The sequence below is a fragment of the Lethenteron reissneri genome, unplaced genomic scaffold, assembly GCF_015708825.2.
Source record: "Lethenteron reissneri isolate LAM-NWPU_2019-01 unplaced genomic scaffold, ASM1570882v1 scaffold_1847, whole genome shotgun sequence".
Taxonomy (NCBI): domain Eukaryota; kingdom Metazoa; phylum Chordata; class Hyperoartia; order Petromyzontiformes; family Petromyzontidae; genus Lethenteron; species Lethenteron reissneri.
The window spans coordinates 17,262-43,385 of NW_026891605.1; the positions used below are offsets into that span (position 1 = coordinate 17,262).

Here is a 26,124-nt window from a genome sequence, read left to right on the forward strand (position 1 = left end):
GAGGCCCGGGACCGGTTCAGATAATCGTCACTGTTATTGGCCGTGAGCGGGAATCGAACCCATGTCGCCGGCTTCATAGCGCAGCGCGCTAACCTCTACACTACCGCTCCCCTCAGACAAGAGGTCACGGGAAAGACCCAGCATGGTGCCATGGGCTGTCTGACGGAGATGACTGGCCGATCGCCACCTGTGCCCCTTCCTGTGCCAACTTGCTGTGTTTTAGCCGCACGGCACTCCGCTCCTTGTTGTGAGCATCGCTCCTCTGCCCTCTGTTGTTGCTGGAGGGCGACTGCCTCCAACTGCCCAGCAGCGTCCTTCAGGTTCCTCATCCACAGAGGCCGATCTTGACACCGCTGGTACCAGTCTCAGCTCCACATCCTCCTGTACCGCATCAGCTCCACCTCTTTTTTAGCTCATGTCGTGCCCGTCTAGCCCCCTCTATGCGGCCAGACAGAAGCTGGTAGGGCATGCGGGCTACATGACCCAGCCAACGCAGCCTTGCCTGCTGGAGGAGCTCACCGATGGGACTTTGTCCAGATCTTTCAAGGATTTGTTAGCTCCTCACACAATCCAGCCTGTATGTTAAACCCAGGATGGATCGTAGGCAGGCCAGCCTAAATATTTCTAAGTAGCGAAGATGTTCCATTAGGGGGGGTCCACGTTTCGCAAGCGTAGAGAAGGGAGGGCTTGACCGTGGCCGAGAAGACCTGAAGCTTCGTGTGGAGCAACAGAGCAGGTAGCTTCCACACAGTGTTACGCAGCTGATGCAAAGATAATGCCGCTCGACTGATTCGGAGTGAGACCTCTGCTGTCAAACCAGAGCTGGTCATAAGCACACTGCCCAGTTATGGGAAACTCTCCACTCTCTCCACAACTGCCCCATCACCAATTGGGAGTTTTTGGGGGTGGAGTGTCCAATGGTACAAAATACCAGGGCAGGTGCTTAGTTTTGGTGGTGCTGATGATAAGATGCCACCTCTTAGTGGCATCATCCAGGTTCAGCAGCACCACGGCCAACTCCTCCTCTGAGTGCGAAGCAATCACCAGATCATCGGCATACGTAACATGGTTGACCAATAGGGAGCCATCCCTTGACCACACCCGAGCATCAATAAGCCTCTCATTGGTGGGGCTGATGGTAAGGCCCCTGAAACACTATCCACTATACACACACAAATACGCTCACAAACTCCCATACCCACACAATCACCACCCCACTCACTCCCCTACTCACTCGTACACTTCCTCCCCCACTCACTCCCCTACTAACTCACTCATTCATATACGTACTCCCCTACTGACTCACTCATACTCACTCACTCCCCTACTCACCCACTCATACACTCACTCCACCAACTCACTCACTCCCCTACTCACTCCCACACTCGCTCCCTTAATCACTCACTCATACACTTACTCCTCTACTCACTCATACATCACTCCTCTACTCCATCACTCATATACTTACTCCCCTACTCACTCACTCATACACCCACCCCTACTCACTCACTCACTCCCATACTCACTCACTCATACACTCACTCCCCTACTCACTCATTCACTCATACACCCACTCCACTACTCACTCACTCCCCTACTCACTCACTCATACACTCACTCCCTACTTAGTCACTCATACACCCACTCCACTACTCACTCACTCCATACTCACTCACTCAAACACTCACTCCCATACTCACTCACTCATACCACTCACTCCCTACTCACTCACTCATACACCCACTCCACTACTCACTCACTCACTCCCATACTCACTCACCTCGCTCGCTCTCTCTCCGACTGAAAGTGAATATTGTAACGTCTGGGCAGCCTTGAAGTCGTTTCGAGAAACGACGTCACTGCTCGAAAGTGCATTTCGCATCACAAATCACTAACCAATCACTGACCGATCAATCATAAATCACTACACACCGGCACGCTTCCTATGACGAGTCGCACAGGAGCCGCAAATCGACTCGTTGCCGCCCACCCCGAACAGCATTCAAGAGCAGAGGTGACGGAGCGCCGGGTGGCTAAAGCACAGCAAGTTGCCACAGTAGGGGGCACAGGTGGTGCATCAGCCAGTCGTCCCAGTCAGTCGACCTGTGCCATCTGGGTGTGCCCCGTGACCTCCTGCCAGCGGGCGTTCGACACTTACGTGGCCTCAAGGTGCACATAGCCTGGCACAAGCGTCGTGGTTGACGTCACCGCCACTTACTGGCGAATGGCGGTTGTTGTTATTCAGTCTATGTATGTATGTGTGAGTCGATATGTGTGTGGAACTCTATGTGTGTGTGTCAGTCGATTTGTGTGTGTAACTACATGTGTGTGTTTGCCTAATACTCCGATTGATGCTCCTGCTGTTGTGGAGTGACTCATGCAGCCAGCTATGGCTGCAGGGTTTTGGTGGTACATGTTGTTTATGTCGTTTATTGTGAAAATTCCGTCAGTTCCTATGATCACTGTTTCATTGCTTTATTTTGGTGATTTCGAAAAGTTTACTGGTTTGGCCATGTTTGTTTGTTGTAGTACGGAGTAAGATTATTGGCCTTAATCTAAGTTGTGTTATGGTTGTTGTTATTGTTGTTTGACTTGCATCCCACTGGGATTTTTGCACACAGCGTTGGTGTACGGTGCTTTTTCTGCAATATTTTGCTGTCTTTTCTTGGATTTTCTGGTTGCACTCAGTCACATAGTCACTTTAAGATGTTTTCTTGTTCAAGTTTTTGTTTTTTGTTTGTTGCGGTTGCACCCGATTCAAGAGCCGAATGGCTCACAGGGCTATACCAAATACATGAACTTGAAACTTGAACTGGGTAAATCTTGACTTAAAGTTTTCGTGACTGCAGGAATTAATATTCTATGGGTCTTTACTTTTCACTTAAAGACGATTTCTTGTGTTGCGATCGAAACGTCGTGATTTTGATTTTTGTTATGTTTTCTATCTACGTGGCTTTACCGAAAGACCAAACGAATATGAACTGGATAACTTTATTTTCGGTTTTTTCAACTCTTAACCAACTATACAATTTTCTATTTTACCGGTTGGTAAGGCACCACGACTGAGTTGCTGTGTAGTCTATGTTCAGAAGTGTTAACTGACCAGAAGCGACCCCTACTCATAGAGACCCACAGAGAACCATATTCATAGAGACCCACAGAGACCCATACTCATAGAGACCCACAGAGACCCATATTCATAGAGACCCACATAGACCCATACTCATAGAGACCCACAGAGACCCATACTCAGAGACCCACAGAGACCCATACTTAGAGACTCACAGAGACCCATACACATAGAGACCCACAGAGACCCATACTATAGAGACCCATACTTAGAGACCCACAGAGACCCATACACATAGAGACCCACAGAGACCCATACACATAGAGACCCACAGAGACCCATACTCATAGAGACCCATACTTAGAGACCCACAGAGACCCATACACATAGAGACCCATACACATAGAGACCCACAGAGACCCATACTCATAGAGACCCATACTTAGAGACCCACAGAGACCCATACACATAGAGACCCACAGAGACTCATACTCATAGAGACCCACAGAGTCCCATACTCATAGCGACCCACAGAGACCCATTCTCATAGAGACCCACAGAGACCCATTCTCAGAGAGACCCGTAGATCCAGAGGACCAACGAGATACATAGAGAGCCGTAGACTAAACTCACCTATTTTGTTTTACCAGCCAAGGTTCCACTGAACTACGTGGCTATCACAAACCATGACAGCTCAATTTTCGATTTAAAGCTTTCGTGACTGCAGGGATTCATCTTCTTGGTTCTTTCGGTAAAGTCACGTAGAAGGGAAATAATAAAATAATAAAAATAAAACACAATAAAATACAATTCTCACGTTTCGGCCACAAGCAAGCAGCCGTCCTCAGGTGAAGAACAGGTCTGTCGGAAAGACAGCGTCTGAATGAACACCACCAATCTTGGCAGCGTATATTTAAGCTGGGTTAGGGGAGGAAGGGCGCCTTGACAAATAAATTTGCATAGGTTAGTGTAAATGCGATTGGTATTACCTTAGAGTCGCGGCATCTCTTCAGAAAGGTGAGAGACTCGATTAGCTGTGCCTTCTTATCCCGGATGAGAGCTCAACCAAGTGGCCGATACCACCACCACCACCATCATCACAGTGTGTGGATATTTATAGCGGCAGCCAAATGCTCTGAACGCGTAGAGACGTTGACTTCAAACGTGGAGGAAGGAAAAACCGGAGGAGGACCAGGAAAAGGAAATCCACGCAGTGACCACAACGAGCAGAGAGAGGCAAGCTCCAAATGTACAGCAGCGGGCAGGGTCAGCATCGAACCCACGACCTCCTGTATACCAGGCGAGTTTGTTAACATCTCCCAGCCACCGTGATACTGCTGAGAGGCAAACTACAAGTAAGAATGTAATCATATGTCTCACTACCCAATGTCTCACTACCCAGTGTCTCACTACTCAGTGTCTCACTACTCAGTGTCGCACTAGCAGTGTCTCACTACCCAGAATCTCACTACTCAGTGTCTCACTACTCAGTGTCTCACTACCCAGTGTCTCACTACTCAGTGTCGCACTAGCAGTGTCTCACTACCCAGAATCTCACTACTCAGTGTCTCACTACTCAGTGTCTCACTACTCAGTGTCTCACTACTCAGTGTCTCACTACCCAGTGTCTCACTAGCAGTGTCTCACTACCCAGTGTCTCACTAGCAGTGTCTCACTACCCAGTGTCTCAGTACCAGTGTCTCACTACCCTCGGCCTCAGTGGAGGAGGTTCGTGAAGGACGCTGCTTTGGGCAGTTGGAGGCAGTCGCCCTCCAACAACGGAGGACGGAGGAGCGACGCTCACAACAACGAGCGGAGCGCCGGAGGGCTAAAGCACAGCAAGTTGGCACAGTAGGGGGCACAGGTGGTGCATCAGCCAGTCATCTCACTCATCTCAGTCAGTCGACCCGTGGCACCTGCTGGGTCTGCCCCGTGACCTCCTGCCAGCGGGCGTTCGACACTTCACGTGGCCTCAAGGTGCACATGACCTGGCACAAGCATCGTGGTGACGTCACCGCCACTTAGTGTTTGTGTGTCTGTGTGAGTGTCTGTGTCTCTGCGTGTCTGTGTGGGGAGCGGTGGTGTAGTGGTTAGCGCTATGCTGTGCGACGTGACGATTATATGAACCACCATGAGTGACGATAATCTGAACCGGTCCTGGGCCTTCACTAGGTCGACTCAGCCTCAAATGAGTACCTGGTTCAGTGTGTAAACATCGCCACTAGGGAGACAAAGGCGACCGAGCGTGATGTTGGCCACCCAACCCCTCGTGTGCCAAAGTGCCGGTCTTCATAGGTGCTACTCGCTAACAGCATTTGCCTCTACAGCCTGTTAAGGCTATACAGGGGATCTTTATCTTTGTCTGTGCGTGCCACAGTGCAGGCCTTCATAGACGCTGCGGCTGCTACTCGCTACTACTACTACCATCGCCTTTGCCCCAAGAGGTGAACTTCTATGCCAATTTTCCAGCACTGCAGCAGTTAAAACAAATGGGTTAAAAAAATACCCAAACCACACCATATTGCTGACCAAACCGTATACACAACACGCAAACCCTAACCACTCTCCACAATGTCGTGCACAGGAAAAATTTACATTTAAGCTCGATTAGAAAAATTATAATTTAACACGCAGTAGGCTTTCGCGACCAGTTTCATTCATGATGTAGGTTTTCGTTGGGTTAGATCGAGTAAGTGTAAATGTTGCGTTGTTAAACCTGCTACTACCCGACACAGCTAATTAGTAAAGTTTAGTGTGACGTAAACAAAACGTGGCCAATTCGTTACTCGTGTAGTGACATAGAATCAGTCACGTAGCAGCATAGCGCCGGCTGCTGGCAGGGAAGGGGATCTGCAGCGTACAGCAGCCCTGACAGCAGACCAGAGGTTGCAAACGGGTTTTGATTCCTTACCCGTACCCGTACCCGGCCGCACCAGGGTCGCAAACGAGTACCCGTACCCGGCCGTACCCGTACCCTACCCGGCCGGGTACGGGTAGGGTACGGGTATCGGGTACCTGATTGCGACCGCTGGGATGAAGCCATGTTGCAGGCATGGGTGGGTTGATTCTAGGAACTTGAATTGTGAGAAGAGACAAGACGTTGGGAAATGAGTGACAAACGGTTACTCACCAGTGACTCACAGTCTACCCGTACCCGTACCTGGCCGCACCAGGGTCGCAAACGGGTACCCGTACCCGGCCGGGTACGGGTAGCCGGGCATCGGGTAGAATACGGGTATCGGGTACCCGGTTGCGACCTCTGCAGCAGATCACGTGATAGACCAGAGAGGGATGTAGGGGAAAGGTTCCAGAAGGGGGCGTGGCCGGGGAGGGGGGCGGAGCCAGACCACACTGGCAGTATAAGAGAGGCCCTGGGAGGGGAGCTCGGGGCTGTCGTGTGGAGTGGGATCCTGTCGTGCTGCTGGAGACTTCGCCGCCGTCTCCGTCTTCACCATCTCGGCGTCACCAGTCAGGCAGTCTACCAGCTGCCCTGACTGGGAACCGTAGTTACCGAGTGTTAACAGTGAGGCCGTGTTAATAAACAATGCCTCCTACTCATATCATTACCATTATCAGAGTTGTTTCTGTTTGCATTTTGACTGCTTGTGTTGCGGTTATTGCAAACATGATGACTTGTATAAAGGTGTCAGTTTTGTACCAGTTTAAAGAGTAAAAACCTACTACTATATTTTGCCACTGTTAAAGGAGGTCTCAGTGTAAATGCTTACCCCGAGCTCTCAATACTCTGATAGTGCGCTGTTTTTGAGTTGTAGGCCTTTTGGCGTCATCTGGTCCAACACCAATGGAGACTAGGCTCTAAGGAAAGCTGTCTCGGGTGTGGACCAATCAACTTCAAGGACAGTGCATATCATTACCATTATCAGAGTTGTTTCTTTTTGTTTGCATTTTGACTGCTTGTGTTGTGGTTATTGCAAACATGATGCCTTGTATAAAGGTGTCAGTTTTGTACCAGTTGAAAGGGTAAAAACCTACTACTACAGTGCCTCTTACTCTTAGTGTCTCTGAGTCAGCCACTACACTTGTGTAGTGTTGTGGATTCCGGAGACGTCGGACGCAAGTCTTGGAGGCAACACTATTGATTCAACACAATGTCCGGCAGTACAACCCGGCACACTCAGGGCAACGGCCCGTCCATTACCCTTGCCTAGGGAGGTACTGCCTCCGGGCTAACTCAGCCGATACGTGACTGCTACTCTTGGTCTTCCGGCTATGGGTGCCTAGGGGAGGCCCCTCTAACCAGACCTAGCCAGGGAGCCGGGTTCCGACCACTGGGCCGCTCAGACCCGGCCCTTACAAGTGTAACGGCGTAAGTAGTGCAGGAGACGGTTGACGGAGGCAACACGTATTTATTTATAACACACAACAGTAACCGTCAGCTATACAGCCTAGGAACACAGCCTATGGTTAGCGTGCCTGACACCGGCTACGCTCTCAGGTCCTCCAGCTATGTATTTCCTAGGGGAGGCTATCTGACCCGACCTAGCCAGGGTACGGGTCCCAACCACTGGCCCGCTCGAACCCGGCCCTGATAAGGACGTCGGGAACCGGGGGTTCCCAGGGTCTCACCACTGAGCCACACAGAGTCCCGGCCCTGATAAGGGCGGCGGGGCTAGGGGTCCCAGGGTCCTACCTAGCTTGCTCCCTCTTCGTTCTTCACTGGCTCTTCTGCTCCAACGACTGCCTCGAGCTCTCTCGCGCACTGCCTTATATACCCAACTGCCCCCCGAGGGGCGGGGCTGTATGCGGACGTTGATGTAGACACCCCATGCACGGACTGTGATGTAGACACCACAACGTAATGGCTTGCTACACCCGGTACGTACCACCTCTACACAAGGACATCGGGCCGGGGGTTCCCAGGGTCTCACCACTGAGCCACACAGGGTCCCAGGGTCCTAGCTGACCAGTCTTCTTGCTTCTGTCTTCAACTGGCCACGAGCCTGTAGAGGATCGGCTTATATACACCTCCCCACCCAAGGGGCGGGGTCCCGAGGGATCCTAGGACACCCCACGGCTCCCTCCTGCTCCGGGGCTCGGGATATTGTGACTGCCCCTACTGGACTATGTCAGCCCTTACAGGTAAGTGTACACAGTTCGGCATCGCCAGTCAGGCAGTCTACCATCTGTCCTGACTGGTAATCGTAGTTACTGAGTGTTAACTGTTAGGCCGTGTTAATAAACAGAGTGCATCCTACACTTAGTGTCTCTGAGTCAGTCACTACACTAGTAACGAATTGGAACGTTCTGTTTACGTGAGAAACATGATTAATTGGCCGTGTCGGGTGGTGAAGGGTTTAACGACACATTTTATCTTTATGTGATCTAACCCAAACAACACCTATATTATGGAAGTACACACAGGTAAATACATAGGTACATACACACAGGTATACAAAAAGGTACACACACAGGTACACTCACAGGTACAGACAGGTGCAAACACAGGTACACTCACAGGTACAGACAGGTACACAAGCACACAAAGACAAAGATCCCCCGTATGTCCTGTAACAAACTTTATCAATGCACAATGTTCTTGTACCTCCTGTCGTTTGCTCTCCAACACACCCAGTGTCGTGCTGTACTAGTAACGAATTGGCATCGTTCCATTTACGTTACACTAAACCTTACCGATTGGCTTTGTCGGATGGTGGCGGGTTTAACGTCACAACCTTTATACTTGTGCGATCTAACCCAACAAAAACCTCTATGGAAAAAAATAATTGAGAACTTAGCCATTATCCGGCTGGTTATTTGGAGAAAAATGCCATTCGGTCTTGGTGTAGCACGTTGAAGTTAGTGGCGGTCCCCAGACCCCCCCTTACAATCTAAGCGACAAGTAAGGTTTAAATTTCGATTTAAAGCTTTCGTGACTGCAGGGATTCATCTTCTTGGTTCTTTCGGTAAAGTCACGTAAAATGGAAATAATAAAATAAAACATAAAATAATTCTCACGTTTCGGCCACAACTCTGTCTTCTCGACAGTCCTGTTCTCCACCTGAGGACGGCTGCTTGCGTTGTGGCCGAAACGTCGTGAGAATTATTTTATTGTTATATTTTTATAATTTTATTATTTCCATTCTACGTGACTTTACCATAAGAACCAAGAAGAAGGTTTAGTGTCATGTAAACAGAATGCGCCAATTCGTTACGAGTACAGCACACCGGTTGTGTTGGATCTGGCTATATAGCAGATAGGCAGCAGTGGTATGACATGGGAGGGTGATGATGATGTGACTGATCTGCTATTGCAGATACGGAGCGGTGTTGTTAAATGGGAGGGTGATGATGATGTGTTTCTGATACGCTATTGCAGATCGGCAGCAGTGTTGTGACGTGGGAGGGTGATGATGATGTGTTTCTGATATGCTATTGCAGATACGCAGTGGTGTTGTGACATGGGAGGGTGATGATGATGTGGTTGATCCACTATTGCAGATACGCAGTGGTGTTGTGACATGGGAGGGTGATGATGATGTGGTTGATCCACTATTGCAGATACGCAGTGGTGTTGTGACATGGGAGGGTGATGATGATCTGGTTGATCCACTATTGCAGATACGTAGTAGTGTTGTGACGTGGGTGATGATGTGGTTGATCCACTATTGCAGATACGAAGCGGTGTTGTGACATGGGAGGGTGATGATGATGTGTCTCTGATCCGTTATCGCAGATACGGAGCGGTGTTGTTAAATGGGAGGGTGATGATGATGTGTTTCTGATATGCTATTGCAGATATGCAGTGGTGTTGTGACGTGGAGGGTGATGATGATGTGGTTGATCCACTATTGCAGATACGCAGCGGTGTTGTGACGTGGGAGGGTGATGATGATGTGGTTGATCCGCTATTGCAGATACGGAGCGGTGTTGTGACATGGGAGGGTGATGATGATGTGTTTCTGATATGCTGTTGCAGATCGGCAGTGGTGTTGTGACATGGAGGGTGATGATGACGTGGTTGATCCGCTATTGCAGATACGCAGCAAGTGTTGTAACGTGGAGCGTGATGACGACGCATCTCTGATCCGCTATTGCAGATACGCAGCAAGTGTTGTGACGTGGAGGGTGATGATGCATCCCTGATCCACCCCATGGTGGCTCGTATGTTGCGGAGTTTTCCCCCACCATACTTCTCCAGAGGAGACAGAGCAACACGATGAGGAGGTCCGTCTACTCATAGTCGTCCCCGAAATTTATTTTTACCGCAAGGATTCACAACGGTAGGAAGAGGCGGACCGGCCACGTAAAGCTGGGACTACTTTATTCCCGCCGCAGCACTCTCCCGCCTTTCCTGTAACTGCACGGTGGTCAGAGGTCGCAACCGGGTACCCAATACCCGTACCCTACCCGATACCTGGCTACCCGTAGCCGGCCGGGTACGAGTACCCGTTTGTGACCCTGGTGCGGCCGGGTACGGGTAGGCTGTGAGTCACTGGTGAGTAACCGTTTGTCACTCATTTCCCAACGTCTTGTCTCTTCTCACAATTCAAGTTCCTAGAATCAACCCACCCGCGCCTGCAACATGGCTTCATCCCAGAGGTCGCAATCAGGTACCCGATACCCGGCCGGGTACGGGTAGGGTACGGCCGGGTACGGGTACGGATACCCGTTTGCGACCCTGGTGCGGCCGGGTACGGGTAGGCCGTGAGTCACTGGTGAGTCACCGTTTGTCACTCATTATCCAACGTCTTGTCTCTTCTCACAATTCAAGTTCCTAGAATCAACCCACCCGCGCCTGCAACATGGCTTCATCCCAGAGGTCGCAATCAGGTACCCGATACCCGTACCACCCTACCCGTACCCGGCCGGGTACGGCTAGGTTACGGCCAGGTACGGGTCCCGTTTGCGACCCTGGTGCGGCCGGGTACGGGTAAGGAATCAAAACCCGTTTGTGACCTCTGATGGTGGTGGGGTCACCGTCCCACTCTCCCTGAAGAGTCCAAACTTCTCCCATCCAGAGACCAACTTCTCCTCCTCCTGCTGTTCACCTGGCAGTCGGATTCCGGAGCCAAATCTTCCTCCTCCCCCTCTTGCCATTTCACCTCCACACCTGGCCGTGTGTATAGTGCTGGGACTACTTTCTTCCACCGCAGCGCCCTTGACTTGTTGTAACGATGGTGGCGATCACCTCACTCTCCCTCCAGAGTCCGAATTCTCCTGCTTGACGATGCCTCCATCGACCTGGACATCTTGGGTCCCGCAATGGAATCTCCGTCATCTTCCCGTGTCACCTCCAATTCCTGGGCCACGGTTTGTAAAGCTGGCACGACTTTCTCCACCGCAGTCCCCCTTGACTTTCCTGTAACTGCACGGTGGGGTTCACCGTCTCTCTCTCTGCCTCCAAAGTCCGAATTCTCCTGCTCCTGCTTGACGATGCCTCCATCGACCTGGAGATCTTGGTTCCTGCAATGGAATCTCCATCATCTTCCCGTGTCACCTTCAATTCCTGGGCCTCGGTTTGTAAAGCTGGGACTACTTTCTTGCACCGCATCACTCTCTCGCTTTCCTGTAACTGCATCGTGGCATCATCTCACTCTTACTTCACGATAACGACGCCGATGACGACCTGGCAGCCGAATCTTCCTCCTCCATTATCCCGTTTCACCTCCAACATCTGAGTCACCTCCAACATCTGGGTAAAGGAGATGTCTCATAGTGTAAATGCTTACCCCGAGCTCTCAATACTCTGATAGTGCGCTGTCTTTGAGTTGTACGCCTTTTGGCGTCATCTGGTCCAACACCAATGGAGACTAGGCTCTAAGAAAAGCTGTCTCGGGTGTAGACCAATCAACTTCAAGGACAGTGCATATCGTTATCATCATCAGAGTTGTTTCTTTTTGTTTGCATTTTGACTGCTTGTGTTGTGGTTATTGCAAACATGATGCCTTGTATAAAGGTGTCAGTTTTTGTACCAGTTGAAAGGGTAAAAACCTATTATTATATCTGGGCCACGGTTTGTAAAACTGGGACTACTTTCTCCACCGCAAGTCCCACCTTGACTTTCCTGTAACTGCACGGCGGGGTTCACCGTCTCTCTCTGCCTCCAGAGTCCGAATTCTTCTTCTCCACGGGCTTGACGATGCCTTCATCGAGCTGGAGATCTTGTGTCCTGCAATGGAATCTTCATCATCTTCCGGTGTCACCTCCAACTCCTGGGCCACGGTTTGTAAAACTGGGACTACTTTCTTCCACCGCAGCCACCTTGACTTTCCTGTAACTGCGCGGTGGGGTTCACCGTCTCACTCTGCCTCCAGAGTCTTAATTCTCCTGCTCCTGCTTGACGATGCCTCCATCGACCAGGAGATCTTGTGTCCTGCAATGGAATCTTCATCACCTTCCCGTGTCACCTCCAATTCCTGGGCCACAGCTTGTACACTGCTACTCCCTTCGGCAGCCCCTCTTGACTTTCTCGCAACTGCAGTGGTGGCATCCCCTCACTCTCCCTCAGAGTCCGAATTCACCTCTTGCTTGACGATGACGCTTTTCACCTGGCAGTCGGATTCCAGAGCCGAATCCTCCTCTTCTTCCCGTTTCACTTCCACTCCGGGCCACGTTTCAAAGCCTCCGTCTTCCCCCGCTTCCCGTTTCACGCGAGGTGGCCAGCTCGTTGCTTCCGTCTCCTCCTCCATCTCCTCCTCCTCCTCCTCAGTCTCCTCCGTCTCCTCAGTCTCCTCCTCCCCCCCCACCACCACCACCGCCACCGCCGCCGCCACCGCCGCCGTCTCCTCGCCCTCCCTCGCGTGAGTCTTCCGGTGGGCGTTGCGCGCCGACGAGCGGGCGAACGCCTTGCCGCAGCGCTCGCACGCGAAGGGCTTCTCTCCCGTGTGCGTCCTAGCGTGCACGCTCAGGTGGGAGGCCTGCGAGAAGGCGCGGCCGCAGCGGGGGCAAGCGAACGGCCTCTCGCCCGTGTGCGTCCTCAGGTGGTTCGCGAAGTGCGACGAGCGCGCGAACGCCCGGTCGCAGCGCTCGCAGCGAAACGGCCGGTCTCCCGCGTGCGTCCTCGCGTGGTTGCGGGCGTTAGAGGCCCGGGCGAACGACCGCCCGCACACCCCGCAGTGAAACGGCCGTTCGCCGGTGTGTACCCGCGCGTGGATGCGCAGGGCGGACGCCACGGGGAACGCCTTGCCACACACGTCGCAACGGAACGGCCTCTCGCCCGTGTGGGTCCTGGCGTGGATCCGCAGGGTGGAGGAGACGGCGAACGACTTGGGGCAGAGGTCGCAAGCGAACGGCCTCTCGCCGGTGTGAGTCCTCTCGTGGCTGCGGAGGGCCGATGGCTGCGTGAAGCGCCGGTCGCACACGGGGCAAGCGAACGGCCTCTCGCCCGTGTGGGTCCTGCGGTGCTTCTCCATGTGGCCCGCGCGGTCCGTCACGTAGGGGCAGTGGTCGCACTCGTGGCGGTTACCCGGGGGACGCTCGGCAGGCCTCCGCTCCATGCCCGTGGGTTTTGCGCTACCTGGATAAAAGCAGAATGGAAAAACGGTGGCGAAAGCTATTTTTTAAATCCTTTATATTAAGTTCGCTTGCTTGCTTACGACCGTGCAAATCTTTCGGTCGTTTTTTAACCCACTTCCCGTGATCCAATCGAGCTGACATTTTGCACACAGACTCGTTGTGCGAGACAATTAATGTTCGTGAAATTTTTTTTCCAAAATTTTACACAGTTTAGGGAAAACTAATTAAATATTTAATTACCAATTGCTTAATACTGGCAGACAATCATCTGACCCATAGGTGGCAGCCATCTCAAGCCAGAGGACGAGAGGACACTAGCCGCCACGCATATAAAGGATTTATAGTGAAAAACTTTGTTTTTACGGGTTATACTTGTTTTTATTTCTGCGTAGCTCTTCTTCAGTCATCGTGACTGGAATGCAGAGCCGGTCCACCGGAACTCCTGAATACCGAAGAAGAGCCATATCGTTTTGTTTGGCAGTCTCCTGCACCGAGTAGAGGACTGTCCACCCCTCATGGTGGCAGGAGCCAGAGCCGATCCACCGGACCTCCTGAATACCAAAGAAGAGCCACATCGTTTTGATTGGCAGTCTCCAGCACCGAGTAGAGGACTGTCCACCCCTCATGGTGGCAGGAGCCAGAGCCAGTACACCGGACCTCCTGAATACCAAAGAAGAGCCACACCATATTGTTTGGCAGTCTCCTGCACCATGTAGAGGTCTGTCCACCCCCTCATGGTGGCAGGAGCCAGAGCCGGTCCACCGGACCTCCTGAATACCGAAGAAGAGCCACACCCTGTTGTTTGGCAGTCTCCTGCACCGAGTAGAGGACTGTCCACCCCTCATGGTGGCAGGAGCCAGAGCCAGTCCACCGGACCTCCTGAATACCGAAGAACCACACCATATTGTTTGGCAGTCTCCTGCACCGAGTAGAGGACTGTCCACCCCTCATGGTGGCAGGAGCCAGAGCCAGTACACCGGACCTCCTGAATACCAAAGAAGAGCCACACCATATTGTTTGGCAGTCTCCTGCACCATGTAGAGGTCTGTCCACCCCCTCATAGTGGCAGGAGCCAGAGCCGGTCCACCGGACCTCCTGAATACCGAAGAAGAGCCACACCCTGTTGTTTGGCAGTCTCCTGCACCGAGTAGAGGACTGTCCACCCCCTCATGGTGGCAGGAGCCAGAGCCGGTCCACCGGACCTCCTGAATACCAGAAATCCAGGCGGTACCGGTCCAGCTCCCGACAGAGGAGTGGCAGCCTCTCCTCTGCAGCGAGCGTTCGGACATTCCACGTGGCCACCCAGTGGCTTTTTGCCGTTTCTGGAGGAAAACCGAGGGTAAGAATTCAGTCTCCTGGCTCCGCCAAATGGGGTTTGGCAAGAATACGTCATGGACGCCCGTCCCCCCGGGGGCCTCCGGCACAAGCTTTGCTCGATATTTATCCCGCGTTTTTGTGGTACCTGCATTGAAGGTGGAGGGGTTACCAGTCCCCTCGCACCCGTCCAGAGCCGCCATTGGCCAACTTTGATGGCCACAAGTGCCAAGAAGGTGTAGAGCCCATTTTCAAATTGGCTGTTCTCCCCATGGCATTGCTCACCACAGCGATACCATCAACCGAGGAAGTAGGGGGTTGTTTTTGCCCGACACACAAGACTCACACATCGGTCCATCTCTTCTCACCCAGTCACTCACTCACCCACGTACTCACCCATTCACCCACCCACTCACACACTCACCCCGTCACACATCAGTTTTTCTCTTCTCCAGCCCATGCCATGCTCGTTTAGCCCTCTCTATCAGTCACTAACTCACTCACCCATTCACCCAACCACACACACCCACCTACTCACACACTCACCTCACCCACTCACCTCACCCACTCACCTCACCCACACACTCAACAACCATTTACTCATTCACCCACTCACCTACCCGCTCACCTCAACCACTAACTCACAGACACACCTCACCCATTCATCTCACCTCACCCACACATTTACCTCACCCATTTACGCACTCACCTTACTCACCCACCTCAACCACTCATCCACCCAACCACTCACCCACACTCACCTCACCCACTCACTTACCCACACACTCACCTCACCCACACATTTACCTAATCCACACACTCACCTCACACACCCCACACACACTCACCCATCCAATCACCCAACCACACTCACCCACACTTACTCATCGGTCTATCGCTTCTCCAGCCAGTACCACTCACCCATCCACCCACTCACCCACCTACTCACCCACCCACTCACTGACTCACCCACACACTCACCGACCCACCCACTCACCCACACTCACCGACCCACCCACTCACCCACCCACCCACACACCCACCTACACACCCAACCACCCACACACCCAACCACCCAAACACCCAACCACCCACCCACACACCCAACCACCCACTCACCCACCCAACCACCCACTCACCCACCCAACCACCCACTCACCCACCCACCCACCCACCCACCCACTCACCCACCCACTCACCCACCCACCCACCCACTCACCCACCCACCCACCCACTCACCCACCCACCCACCCACCCACTCACCCACCCACCCACCCACTCACCCACCCACCCACTCACCCACCCACCCACCCACTCACCCACCCACCCACCCACCCACTCACCCACCCACCCACCCACACTCACCCACCCACACACTCACCCACCCACCCACCCACACACTCACCCACCCACCCACAAACCCATCCACACACCCACCCACACACTCACCCACTCACTACCTCGCCCACACACTCACCTCACCCACTCACTCACCCAAACACTCACTTACCCACCCACTCACCCAAACACTCACTCACTTACCCACCCACTCACCCACACACTCACCCACTCACTCACTCACCCACACACTCACCTCACCGACTCACTCACCCACTCACTCACTCACCTCACCCACCCACTCACTCACCTCACCCACCCACCCACTCACCTCACCCACCCACTCACCTCACCCACCCACACACTCACTCACCCACACACTCACCCACTCACTACCTCGCCCACACACTCACCTCACCCACTCACTCACCCAAACACTCACTCACTTACCCACCCACTCACCCAAACACTCACTCACTTACCCACCCACACACTCACCCACACACCCACCCACTCACTGACCCACACACTCACCCACTCACTACCTCGCCCACACACTCACCTCACCCACACACTCACCCACTCACTTCCTCACCCACCCACACACTCACCCACTCACTGACACCCACTCACGGACTCACCCACCCACCCACTCACCCATTCATTCACCCACACACACACTCACTGACCCACTCACCTCACCCACCCACCCACACACTCACACACCCACACACTCACCCACCCACTCACTCACCCACACACTCACCCACCCACTCACCTCACCCACCCACACACTCACTGACCCACTCACCTCACCCACCCACACACTCACACACCCACACACTCACCCACCCACTCACTCACCCACACACTCACCCACCCACTCACCTCACCCACCCACACACTCACCCACCCACTCACTCACCCACACACTCACCCACCCACTCACCTCACCCACCCACACACTCACTGACCCACTCACCTCACCCACCCACCCACGCACTCACTTACCCACACACTCACCTCACCCACCCACCTCACCCACTCACCTCACCCACACACTCACCTCACCGACTCACTCACCCACTCAACCATTTACAGCCAACAGTGCTAATCGGAGGCGCGGGAGGACAACGAACAAACAAGCATTTCTCAATGAACGAGTTTTTCAATATAAATTACGATGATTTAAAAGTTCACCATAGCTCCCAATAGCTTCCTAATATCGAAATCTAAACTATTGCTCATCTGCAATGAGCGGACACCAATGCGGACTGCGTATTCCAATCGCGCCCGCTCATCCGCACTATGTATTCAAACCGCCCGTACCTATACGCGCTACTTATTCTAAAAGCAACCGCTTATCCTCACTACGAAATACATCGCGATTTCTACCGGGCAAGGGGGGGCTTGGGGTGGGCCCACGCCCGCCTCGCCCCCCCCCCCCCCCGGGGGAGAAATCTAGGCAAGACCGAGGCTTGGGCCTATAAGCCCCTCGGTCTCTACGATTCACGGTGAAACGGCCTCAGCCTCCCGGGGGAGAAATCTAGGCAAGACCGAGGCTTGGGCCTATAAGCCCCTCGGTCTCTACGATTCACGGTGGGACCGCCTCGGCTTCCCGGGGGAGAAATCTAGGCAAGACCGAGGCTTGGGCCTATACGCTGCACGGTCTCCGCGATTCGCCTCAGCCTCCCGGGGGAAAAATCTAGGCAAGACCGAGGCTTGGGCCTATGAGCCGCTCGGTCTCCGCGATTCAGGGAGCCACAATCAGTTGGGCGAAGACGCGAGGCCGTGAAACAAACCCTCCCCACCTCGGATGAGTTACTTGTTTGTTTGAGTTACAAAAAGACGATCACTAAATTATTCGAGACGGAGGTTTTTAAAATACTCACAGAAAGCCAAGAACCAAGCCAAAAATAGATTCCAAATAATAAGTGGGCAGTCGGAATCGTTTGCATCGATTCGCGAACCGATTTCTCCGCCATCGGAGTCTGCAGAGAATTGCGGGAAATCGATTCCTTTGAGATTAAATACACAAAGTTTTGGAATCGATGCTCGCGACGATAGCAGCAACAACAAAGGAGGTTTGCCGCAGATAACGATTATTCGAATCGATTCCCTCTGGTGAGGTTTGTGAGGGGGGTGGGGTGGGGTGTGTGGTGGGGGGGGCACAAGCGTCGTGGTGACGTCACCGCCACTTAGTGGCGAATGGCGGTTGTTGTTGTTGTATGTGTGTGTATGTAGTCCGGCAAAAACAACCTCCTACCTCCTCGCGGTGCCGGACGGGCAACACTGTCGTGGGCAGTGCTGTGGGGGGATGGCCAATGCCCATTGGCCTCTCCCCTCATGGCGTCTGTGACCACCACAGTGGCTAAACGGGGGCTCTGGACGGGTGCGAGGGGCTGGTAACCCCTCCACCTTCAATTAACCACCACTAAACTACGAATTAAACATAAACCTGTAACTAATAAGCTTGTGCCGGAGGCCCCGGGGGGTCAGGCTTTTATGACGTCTCCTGGCCAAACCCCATTTGGCGGAGCCAGGAGATTGAATTTTCACCCTCGGGGCTCCTCCAGAAACAACAAAAACCATTGCGGATGGCCACGTGGTATGTTCGAACGCTCACTGCGGAGGAGAGGCTGCCACTCCTCTGTCGGGAGCTGGACCGGTACCGCCTGGATCTCTGTGGCATTAAGGAGGTCCGGTGGACCGGCTCTGGCTCCTGCCACCATGAGGGGTGGACAGTCCTCTACTCGGGGCAGGAGACTGCCAAACAACAGGGTGTGGCTCTTCTTCTGAACAAAAGAATGAAGGGGGCGTGGGAGCGTGGCGGTGAGGTGTGGGAAGCTGTAAGCCCCAGGATACTTTGGGCTCGCCTTCCCATCAACCAGAGGCGAGGAGTGGTGGTCGTGGTTACTTATGCCCCCACCGAAGATGAACATCCGTGGAGGGATGCAGGCAAAGCCGATGAGTCGGACGCTTGCTATGACCTCCTGTCACAGGTGCTGGCTAAAGTGGCCACTCGGGACAGAGTCATCTTGTTGGGTGACTTCAATGCCCGAGTTGGTCATGATGCTGGCACCTGGTCTGGAGTGATTGGAAGGCATGGGCCAGATCAGCTCAATAATAACGGTAGGAGGCTGCTAGATTTTTGTGCAGCCCATGGGCTTGTAATTACCAACACGCTCTTCCGGCATCGGCGCATCCACACAACATCATGGATACATGCCGGGTTCAAGCAAGAACATCTGCTGGACTACATAGTGACGGACCAGCGGATGCGAGCCCATGTCCTTGACACCAGGACCTACCGTGGAGCTGATCTGCCCTCTGACCATCGACTAGTCATCTGTAAGATGCGCCTGCCATTCTTCCACTCCGGTGGTGGGTGTACACCCAGGATCCCATTCCAACCAAAAGTGGCCTGGTCTCAGTTAGCTGATGAAAGTTGCAAGCGAGAATTTCTTCATCGCTTGCAGCTGGGGTTGGCATCGTCCCCCACTCCACCTGATGTCGAGGGTAAATGGGCAAGGTTTAAGACTGTGACTCATGCAGCTGCAATGGCTGCTTTGGGTACGCGGTCCAGACCTCCCCAGAAACCCTGGCTGACAGAGGAGGTGTTCAGGTTAATTGAGAAAAAGCGACAGGCCCACTCTCATCACCTACAGCATCCCACGTCAGAGAATGAGGAGGTTTACCGCAGCCTTCGCTCGGAAGTTCGGAGAGCCGTAAGGCGCTGTAAGGATGGGTGGTGGTCGCTGGTTGCTGAGGAGATGGAGTCTGCCTCAGTGGCCCGCGATCACAAATCACTATTTAACTCCATCAAAAAAGTAACCCGCAGCGCCACACCTATTACCATCATTAGAGGAAAAAACGGTGATCCAATCTCCGACCCCCAGGAACAGGTTTGCAGATTTGCTGAGCATTTCTGTGAGGTCCTGGGGGAGGGAAATTCTCTCAGCCAGGAAAACATCATGGCACAAAGTGGTGATAACCCTGCTGAGGCTGCGGTGCCTCAAATATTGGAAGAGGTCACCCCCTGTAAGTGGCTGGTTGAGGTGCCAGCTGTTGAGGAAGTACTGAGGGCGATCCGGAGTCTGAGACCAGGGAAGGCACCGGGCAGAGATGATCTCCCAAGCGAAATGCTGAGGGAGGGTGGCGTTTGTGCACAGACTGCCCTATATGACATCATAACAACAGTTCCGCAGGACTGGAAGGATGCCCTGGTGGTCCCCCTCTTTAAGAAGGGGGACCGTACCGACTGTAACAACTACAGGGGCATCTCACTCCTCAGTGTGCCGGGTAAGGTCCTGGCAAGGATTATTCAACATCGCCTTGCTAGGCACGCTGAGGAGAGGCTTGCGGAGCCCCAATGCGGTTTCAGGAAAGGGCGGTCCTGCACAGATGCCATATTTTCTGTCCGTCTGCTACAGCAGAGGTGTAGGGAATTCCAAAAAGACCTACATCTCTGCTTTATTGACCTGGTCAAGGCCTATGATACCATCAGTAGGACTTGCTTTCGGAGTCCCTGACCCTCTGCTCACAATCATTAAGGACCTTCATGATGGTGAGCGGGCCCGGGTAAAACTACGTGGCCGGGAGTCGGAGCCTTTCCCTGTACACCTTGGGGTGCGACAGGGATGTCCTCTGGCTCCCACATTATTTAACATCTATTTTGACCGCGTAGTTCGTGAAGCCTTCAATAGCTGTACCGGGGGAATTTCCATTTGGTACAGATATAATGGGAGGCTGATCGATGCACGGGTGCGATCAAGGGATGGCTCCCTATTGGTCAACCACGTTATGTATGCCGATGATTTGGTAATAACTGCTCATTCAGAAGAGGAGTTGGAGACGCTGCTGCTGAGACTGGAGCGTGCCACTATGAGGTGGGGCCTTACCATCAGCCCCACCAAAACTAAGCACCTGCCTGGGTATTTTGTACCATCGGACACTCCACCCCCACAACTCCCAATTGGTGATCGGGCAGTTGTGGAGAGAGTGGAGAGTTTCCCATACCTGGGCAGTGTGCTCCAGTTTATCAGCAGAGGTCTCACTCCGAATCAGTCGAGCGGCAATATCTTTTCATCGGTTGCGTAACGCTGTATGGAAGCTACCTGGTCTGTCGCTCCGCACGAAGCTTCAGGTCTTCTCGGCCACGGTCATTCCCTCCCTTCTCTACGCTTGCGAAACGTGGACCCCCCTAGTGGAGCATCTTCGCCGGTTGGAAACATTTAGGCTGGCCTGCCTACGATCCATCCTGGGTTTAACCAGGCTGGATTGTGTGAGGAGCTCACAAATCCTTAAAAGATCTGGGCAAAGTCCCATCAGTGAGCTCCTCCGGCAGGCAAGGCTGCGTTGGCTGGGTTATGTAGCCCGCATGCCCAGCCACCGCATGCCTAAACAGCTTTTGTTCGGCCGGATCGAGGGGGCTAGATGGGCGCGGCACGGGCTGGAGAAGAGATGGAGTGATGTGGTACAGGAGCACGTGGAGCTGAGTGGACTTGCCGATGACTGGTACCAGCGGTGTCAAGATCGGCCTCAGTGGAGGAGGCTCGTGAAGGACGCTACTGGGCAGTTGGAGGCAGTCGCCCTCCAACAACAACGGAGGGCGGAGGAGCGACGCTCACAACAACGAGCGGAGCGCCGGGTGGCTGAAGCACAGCAAGTTGGTACAGTAGGGGGCACAGGTGGTGCATCAGCCAGTCATCTCAGTCAGTCGACCCATGGCATCTGGGTCTGTAACCTCGTGCCAGCGGGCGTTCGACACTTCACGTGGCCTCAACGTGCACATAACCTGGCACAAGCGCCGTGACGTCACCGCCTCTTTGTGGCGAATGGCGGTTGTTTTGGTGTGTGTGTGGGGGTCGCTCGCCCCCGAGATCCCTCCCTCGATGATGCTAACGGCCGGGCTAACATCATCAATCGCCCCCCCCCGCTGCTAAGCGAACCGCTGCTAGGTTCCTCACCCATGGTGTGGGAGTCGTCGCCCGAGGATTCCCCTCCACCGCGGGTCCGCGTAGTAGGCATGGTTAGATACCGAGTAGTATTATGCCCCCTTTACGCTACCACGATACCTCCCTTTCCTAATCGCGTACCTGCAACCCACACGGAGCGAACGTACGCACACACACACACACAGCTCCGTGCACTCCAACTCCACACTGACTACTCACGTTATGATCGCGCACCTGTATCCTACGCGGAGCGAACGCACGCGCACACACGCAGCTCCACACGCGACACCCACTCTCGCGCCGCTCTGCGCAGCGCTCCCCCGAGGCGAGCCGCAGCGCTTCACGTGTTCACACCGCTCACGAGATCACACGAGGCCACGATTCGCTATTAATGATTTATTATTTGCTACCTGCGAATTGATGCTAGATCAGTATGAGTCGACGAGGCCGGCCTATTCTACCACCCCTGAATCTATTCTCTATTTATCGGCTATGATCCTACTTCACCTTCCTACTCACGGTTCGAAGTATATGGCGTCCTGTGGCTTTTCCTCTATGCCGTCGGGGCACGTCACGCGGACGTCCGGAGGGCAGAGCTGGGAGCCGACTTGCACGCGTGCCTCTTGAAGAGAAGTGAGGAGAGAGACTCCCTACCTTGCTACGCTCGTTTTTATCCTAATTCCCGGACTCGGGCCCCTACCCCCTTCCCACGTCCCGTGCGCCTTCGATATGCTAATCGGATGTGCCGCAAGTTAATTCCTTTCCCACGCATGCCTTTGTTATTGCAGATTATGCGGCGGCGTCCATTACAAAGGTGCGCCGTGGGAATTTGTGCACGGCTCCCCGCGTGCGTCCGCCCTCCCGATTATTCATACTTTCCGCTTAGTGCTTTACCTTCCCGAACAATGGTGCCTGCGCGCTCAAGCGCAACCATCCTAACCATCCGCGACTACGCAAGAGCCGCCGCATTCCTGCTAATTATGCCGTCCCGTCCCTGCTTGCCTCGTCGACACGTGGAGGTGGGTGTGGGGGATGCGCCTCAACCGCGGTGGCCGAATGCCCCTCGCCGCAACCATACCATCTTAAGGTCGGTCGCAGCGCTGCGGTGCAACGTAGCGTCGGGGGAGGTCATCCAATTCCCTGATCGCCGGAAACCGTGAGAGTTAATCCCGATAAGGGTTCCTCGGATAAAAACCGGTCGATCAGGTGTCCTCCCCTTCCAGCTCTATGGGTGGGGGAAAATGCGTGCGGGTGTGTTCATGTGAGGTGAGGTGAGGGGGACGAGAGGTTGGCTCCGTCCCTTGGTGGTGGCGAGGTCAGGGATGGGGTGCCTGCCGAACGGCTTCGTGGCGGCGGCATCACATAGCCCCCCGAGGTGCCAGTCCCCGTCCCGGGTTGACTGGAGCACCTCGCTTGGGCCGCGCCGACGAGGAAACGTTGCGGGGTCCGGGGGATCCGTCCGGACCTGGTGGCTGGTCTCGGGGCGGGTGGCTCCGTCCTCTGCAGCTCCTGCGGCGGCCTCCTCCTCCACTCCAGCGGCTCTCCCTGTCCCTCGGTACATGCGGGCTGGGGCACAAACTCAGCAGCGGAAGGGTTTAGGAGCCGTCGTCCGCGTCGTCTCCTGACTGGATCGGGGCGTCTCGGGGGCCCGGCGGGGCCCATGTAGGGTGCGAGGCCCCCCAACACGAGGGGTGCGGGTACTCCGGGATTTCGGGGCCTTCGGGTGACGGGGTCCTCTCTCGCCGGGGCCGCTTTCCACGGTTTTAAGCGGCGGATGTTGACCACCGTCTCTCGATCCCTCTCCCCGCCATAGATTAGTACCGTCCAGGGGGAGATCTGTCGCACCACGGTCCAGGGTCCCCGCCAGTAGGTCGTCAGTTTCCCCACCTGCCCGGCCCCAACGCGAGGGGTGTGTAGCCACACCTTAGCGCCTATCAGGAATAAGGGGGGTTCCATGCGGGGTCGGGTGCCCTGTTCCTGCCGCCGATGCGCTGCTTCCCCTTGCGGGTATGCTCGGCCTTGGGCTTCTCGCAGGGTCTCCAACAGGTGTTCCACGGGGCGGCTTCCCTCCTCCGGCTGGGGGGAAGGAACGCCGAATAGCATATCTGTGGGTAAACGAGACTCACGGCCGAACATCATTAAAAACGGGGTTTGTCCCGTCGACGTGTGTACGGTGGTGGCGGAGGCGAAAAGGGCGTAGGGGAGGTGTTCGTCCCAATCCCGTTGATTTGCGGCCGCCATACGTTTGAGTTTCCCCGCTAGGGTCTGATTCATGCGCTCCACCATACCGTTCGCCTGGGGGTGGTACGCTGTGGTTCGGTCCTTCTGGATTCCGAATTCTCGGCACAGTGCCTGGAACAGCTCGGCCTCGAACTCGCTACCCTGGTCGGTGAGGACTCGTTCTGGGATCCCGTGCTTCAGTACGTAATGTTCCACAAATGCCCGGGCCACCACCAAGGCCGTTTTATCAGGGATGGCCACTGCCACGGGGTAGCGGGTGAAATACTCTATTGCGACCAGGATATACTGGTTGCCTCGATGGGATCGTGGGAATGGTCCCTATAGGTCGATCCCGACCAGCTGATTCATGCGACTGACGCGGAACGGCCTTAGGGGTACCTGGTATCGTGCCGGTTTCGGCCCGCACTGCTGACAGGCGCGACAGCCCTGTACCCAGGCCGCCACATCTTGTGCCAATTTGGGCCAGAGATACTGGTGACGCAGGGTCTCTCGAGTGCGTCGTTCCCCATCGTGGCCCCCGAGTGGGTGGTCATGCACCAGCCGTAGCAGCTGGGGTCGCACCTGGGCAGGAACACAGATGCACCCCGGCTGGCCGGCCTCGGTTAACTCCCGTACCACTCCGTTCTGCACACACAACCGGGCATACAAACCGCTCCAGGGTCCTGGTAGGGCACTCTTTTCCCCCCGCAGTGCCGCCTCCACTGCCGCCAGATCGGGATCCCGCTGCTGGGTCTGTCTCAGCTGCTCGTCGTTCAGGCCCGGGAAGGCGCAGCCGACGTCCTCCTGGATCCGTCCGATCGGGGCGGGGTGACCCGCCGGGTCCCGAGCCGTGGGTCCCGCGCTTGCCGGGCGGTCGACGGGATCCTCAGTGCCACCTGGGAGGATCTCTGTGGCGCACACTGCACTCTCTCTCGCTGGGGGGGGGGGGGGGGTCAGTGGCCGCGGCCCCTCGGGGGTCCGTTGCCTGCCGGCAGCGTCCCCCCGTGAAACACGGGCAGGCCTCCTCCGCCCTTGTCTCGGCGTACACCGTGGGCCGCCTCGACAAGGCGTCCGCGTTTGCATGCGTCCGGCCAGCTCGATACTCGATTTGCAGGTTGTACTCCTGCAACTGCGCCAACCACCGGGCCATCTGCCCCCGCGGCTCCTTGAATGTAAGAAGAAACTGCAGCGCATAATGGTCAGTGCGTACGCGACATTTCCTGCCGTACAAATACGGCCGGAACTGTTTACATGCGAAAATCACTGCGTACAACTCTTGGCGGGTCACGCAATAGTTCAGCTCGGCCCCACTCAAGGTCCGGCTGGCGTACGCAATGACTCGTTCCGTCCCATCCTGTACCTGTGACAACACCGCGCCCAGCCCGCTGCTGCAGGCGTCGGTGTCCAAAATAAAATCGGTGGTAAAATCGGGGAAAGCGAGGGTGGGGGCGTGGGTGAGGTGGTCTTTGAGAGTGGTGAAGGCCGTCTGGCAGGCCCCCGTCTACTGATAGGGGTGCTTAGGGGAGGTGAGTTGGGTGAGGGGGCGTGCAATCTCGCTGAATTCCTTTACAAATCGACGATAATAGGTGGCGAGCCCCAAAAATGATCTGATCTCCGTCAGATTCCTTGGCCGTGGCCACTCCATTACGGCGCGTACCTTCTCCGGATCGGTGCGCACGCCTGCCTCGCTGACGCGATGCCCGAGGTACCCCACCTCGCGTTGTGCGATTTAACACTTACGGGGCTTGA

General features: G+C 54.7%; 1 protein-coding gene across 1 annotated transcript in view; it reads right to left on the reverse strand.

Moving 5' to 3' along the window:
* Nucleotides 1–18,143, reverse strand: part of LOC133339363 (oocyte zinc finger protein XlCOF6.1-like) — a gene marked incomplete at its 3' end in the record, with an annotated part of 33,759 nt that extends 15,616 nt beyond the window's left edge. The window contains exons 1-2 of the mRNA XM_061547495.1: nt 18,091–18,143; nt 12,805–13,547 (exon numbers count right to left, since the gene is read on the reverse strand). Of these exons, the coding sequence (XP_061403479.1) occupies nt 12,805–13,527 (723 nt within the window). The remainder of the gene's footprint in view (nt 1–12,804; nt 13,548–18,090) is intronic.
* Nucleotides 18,144–26,124: the final 7,981 nt, after the last annotated feature.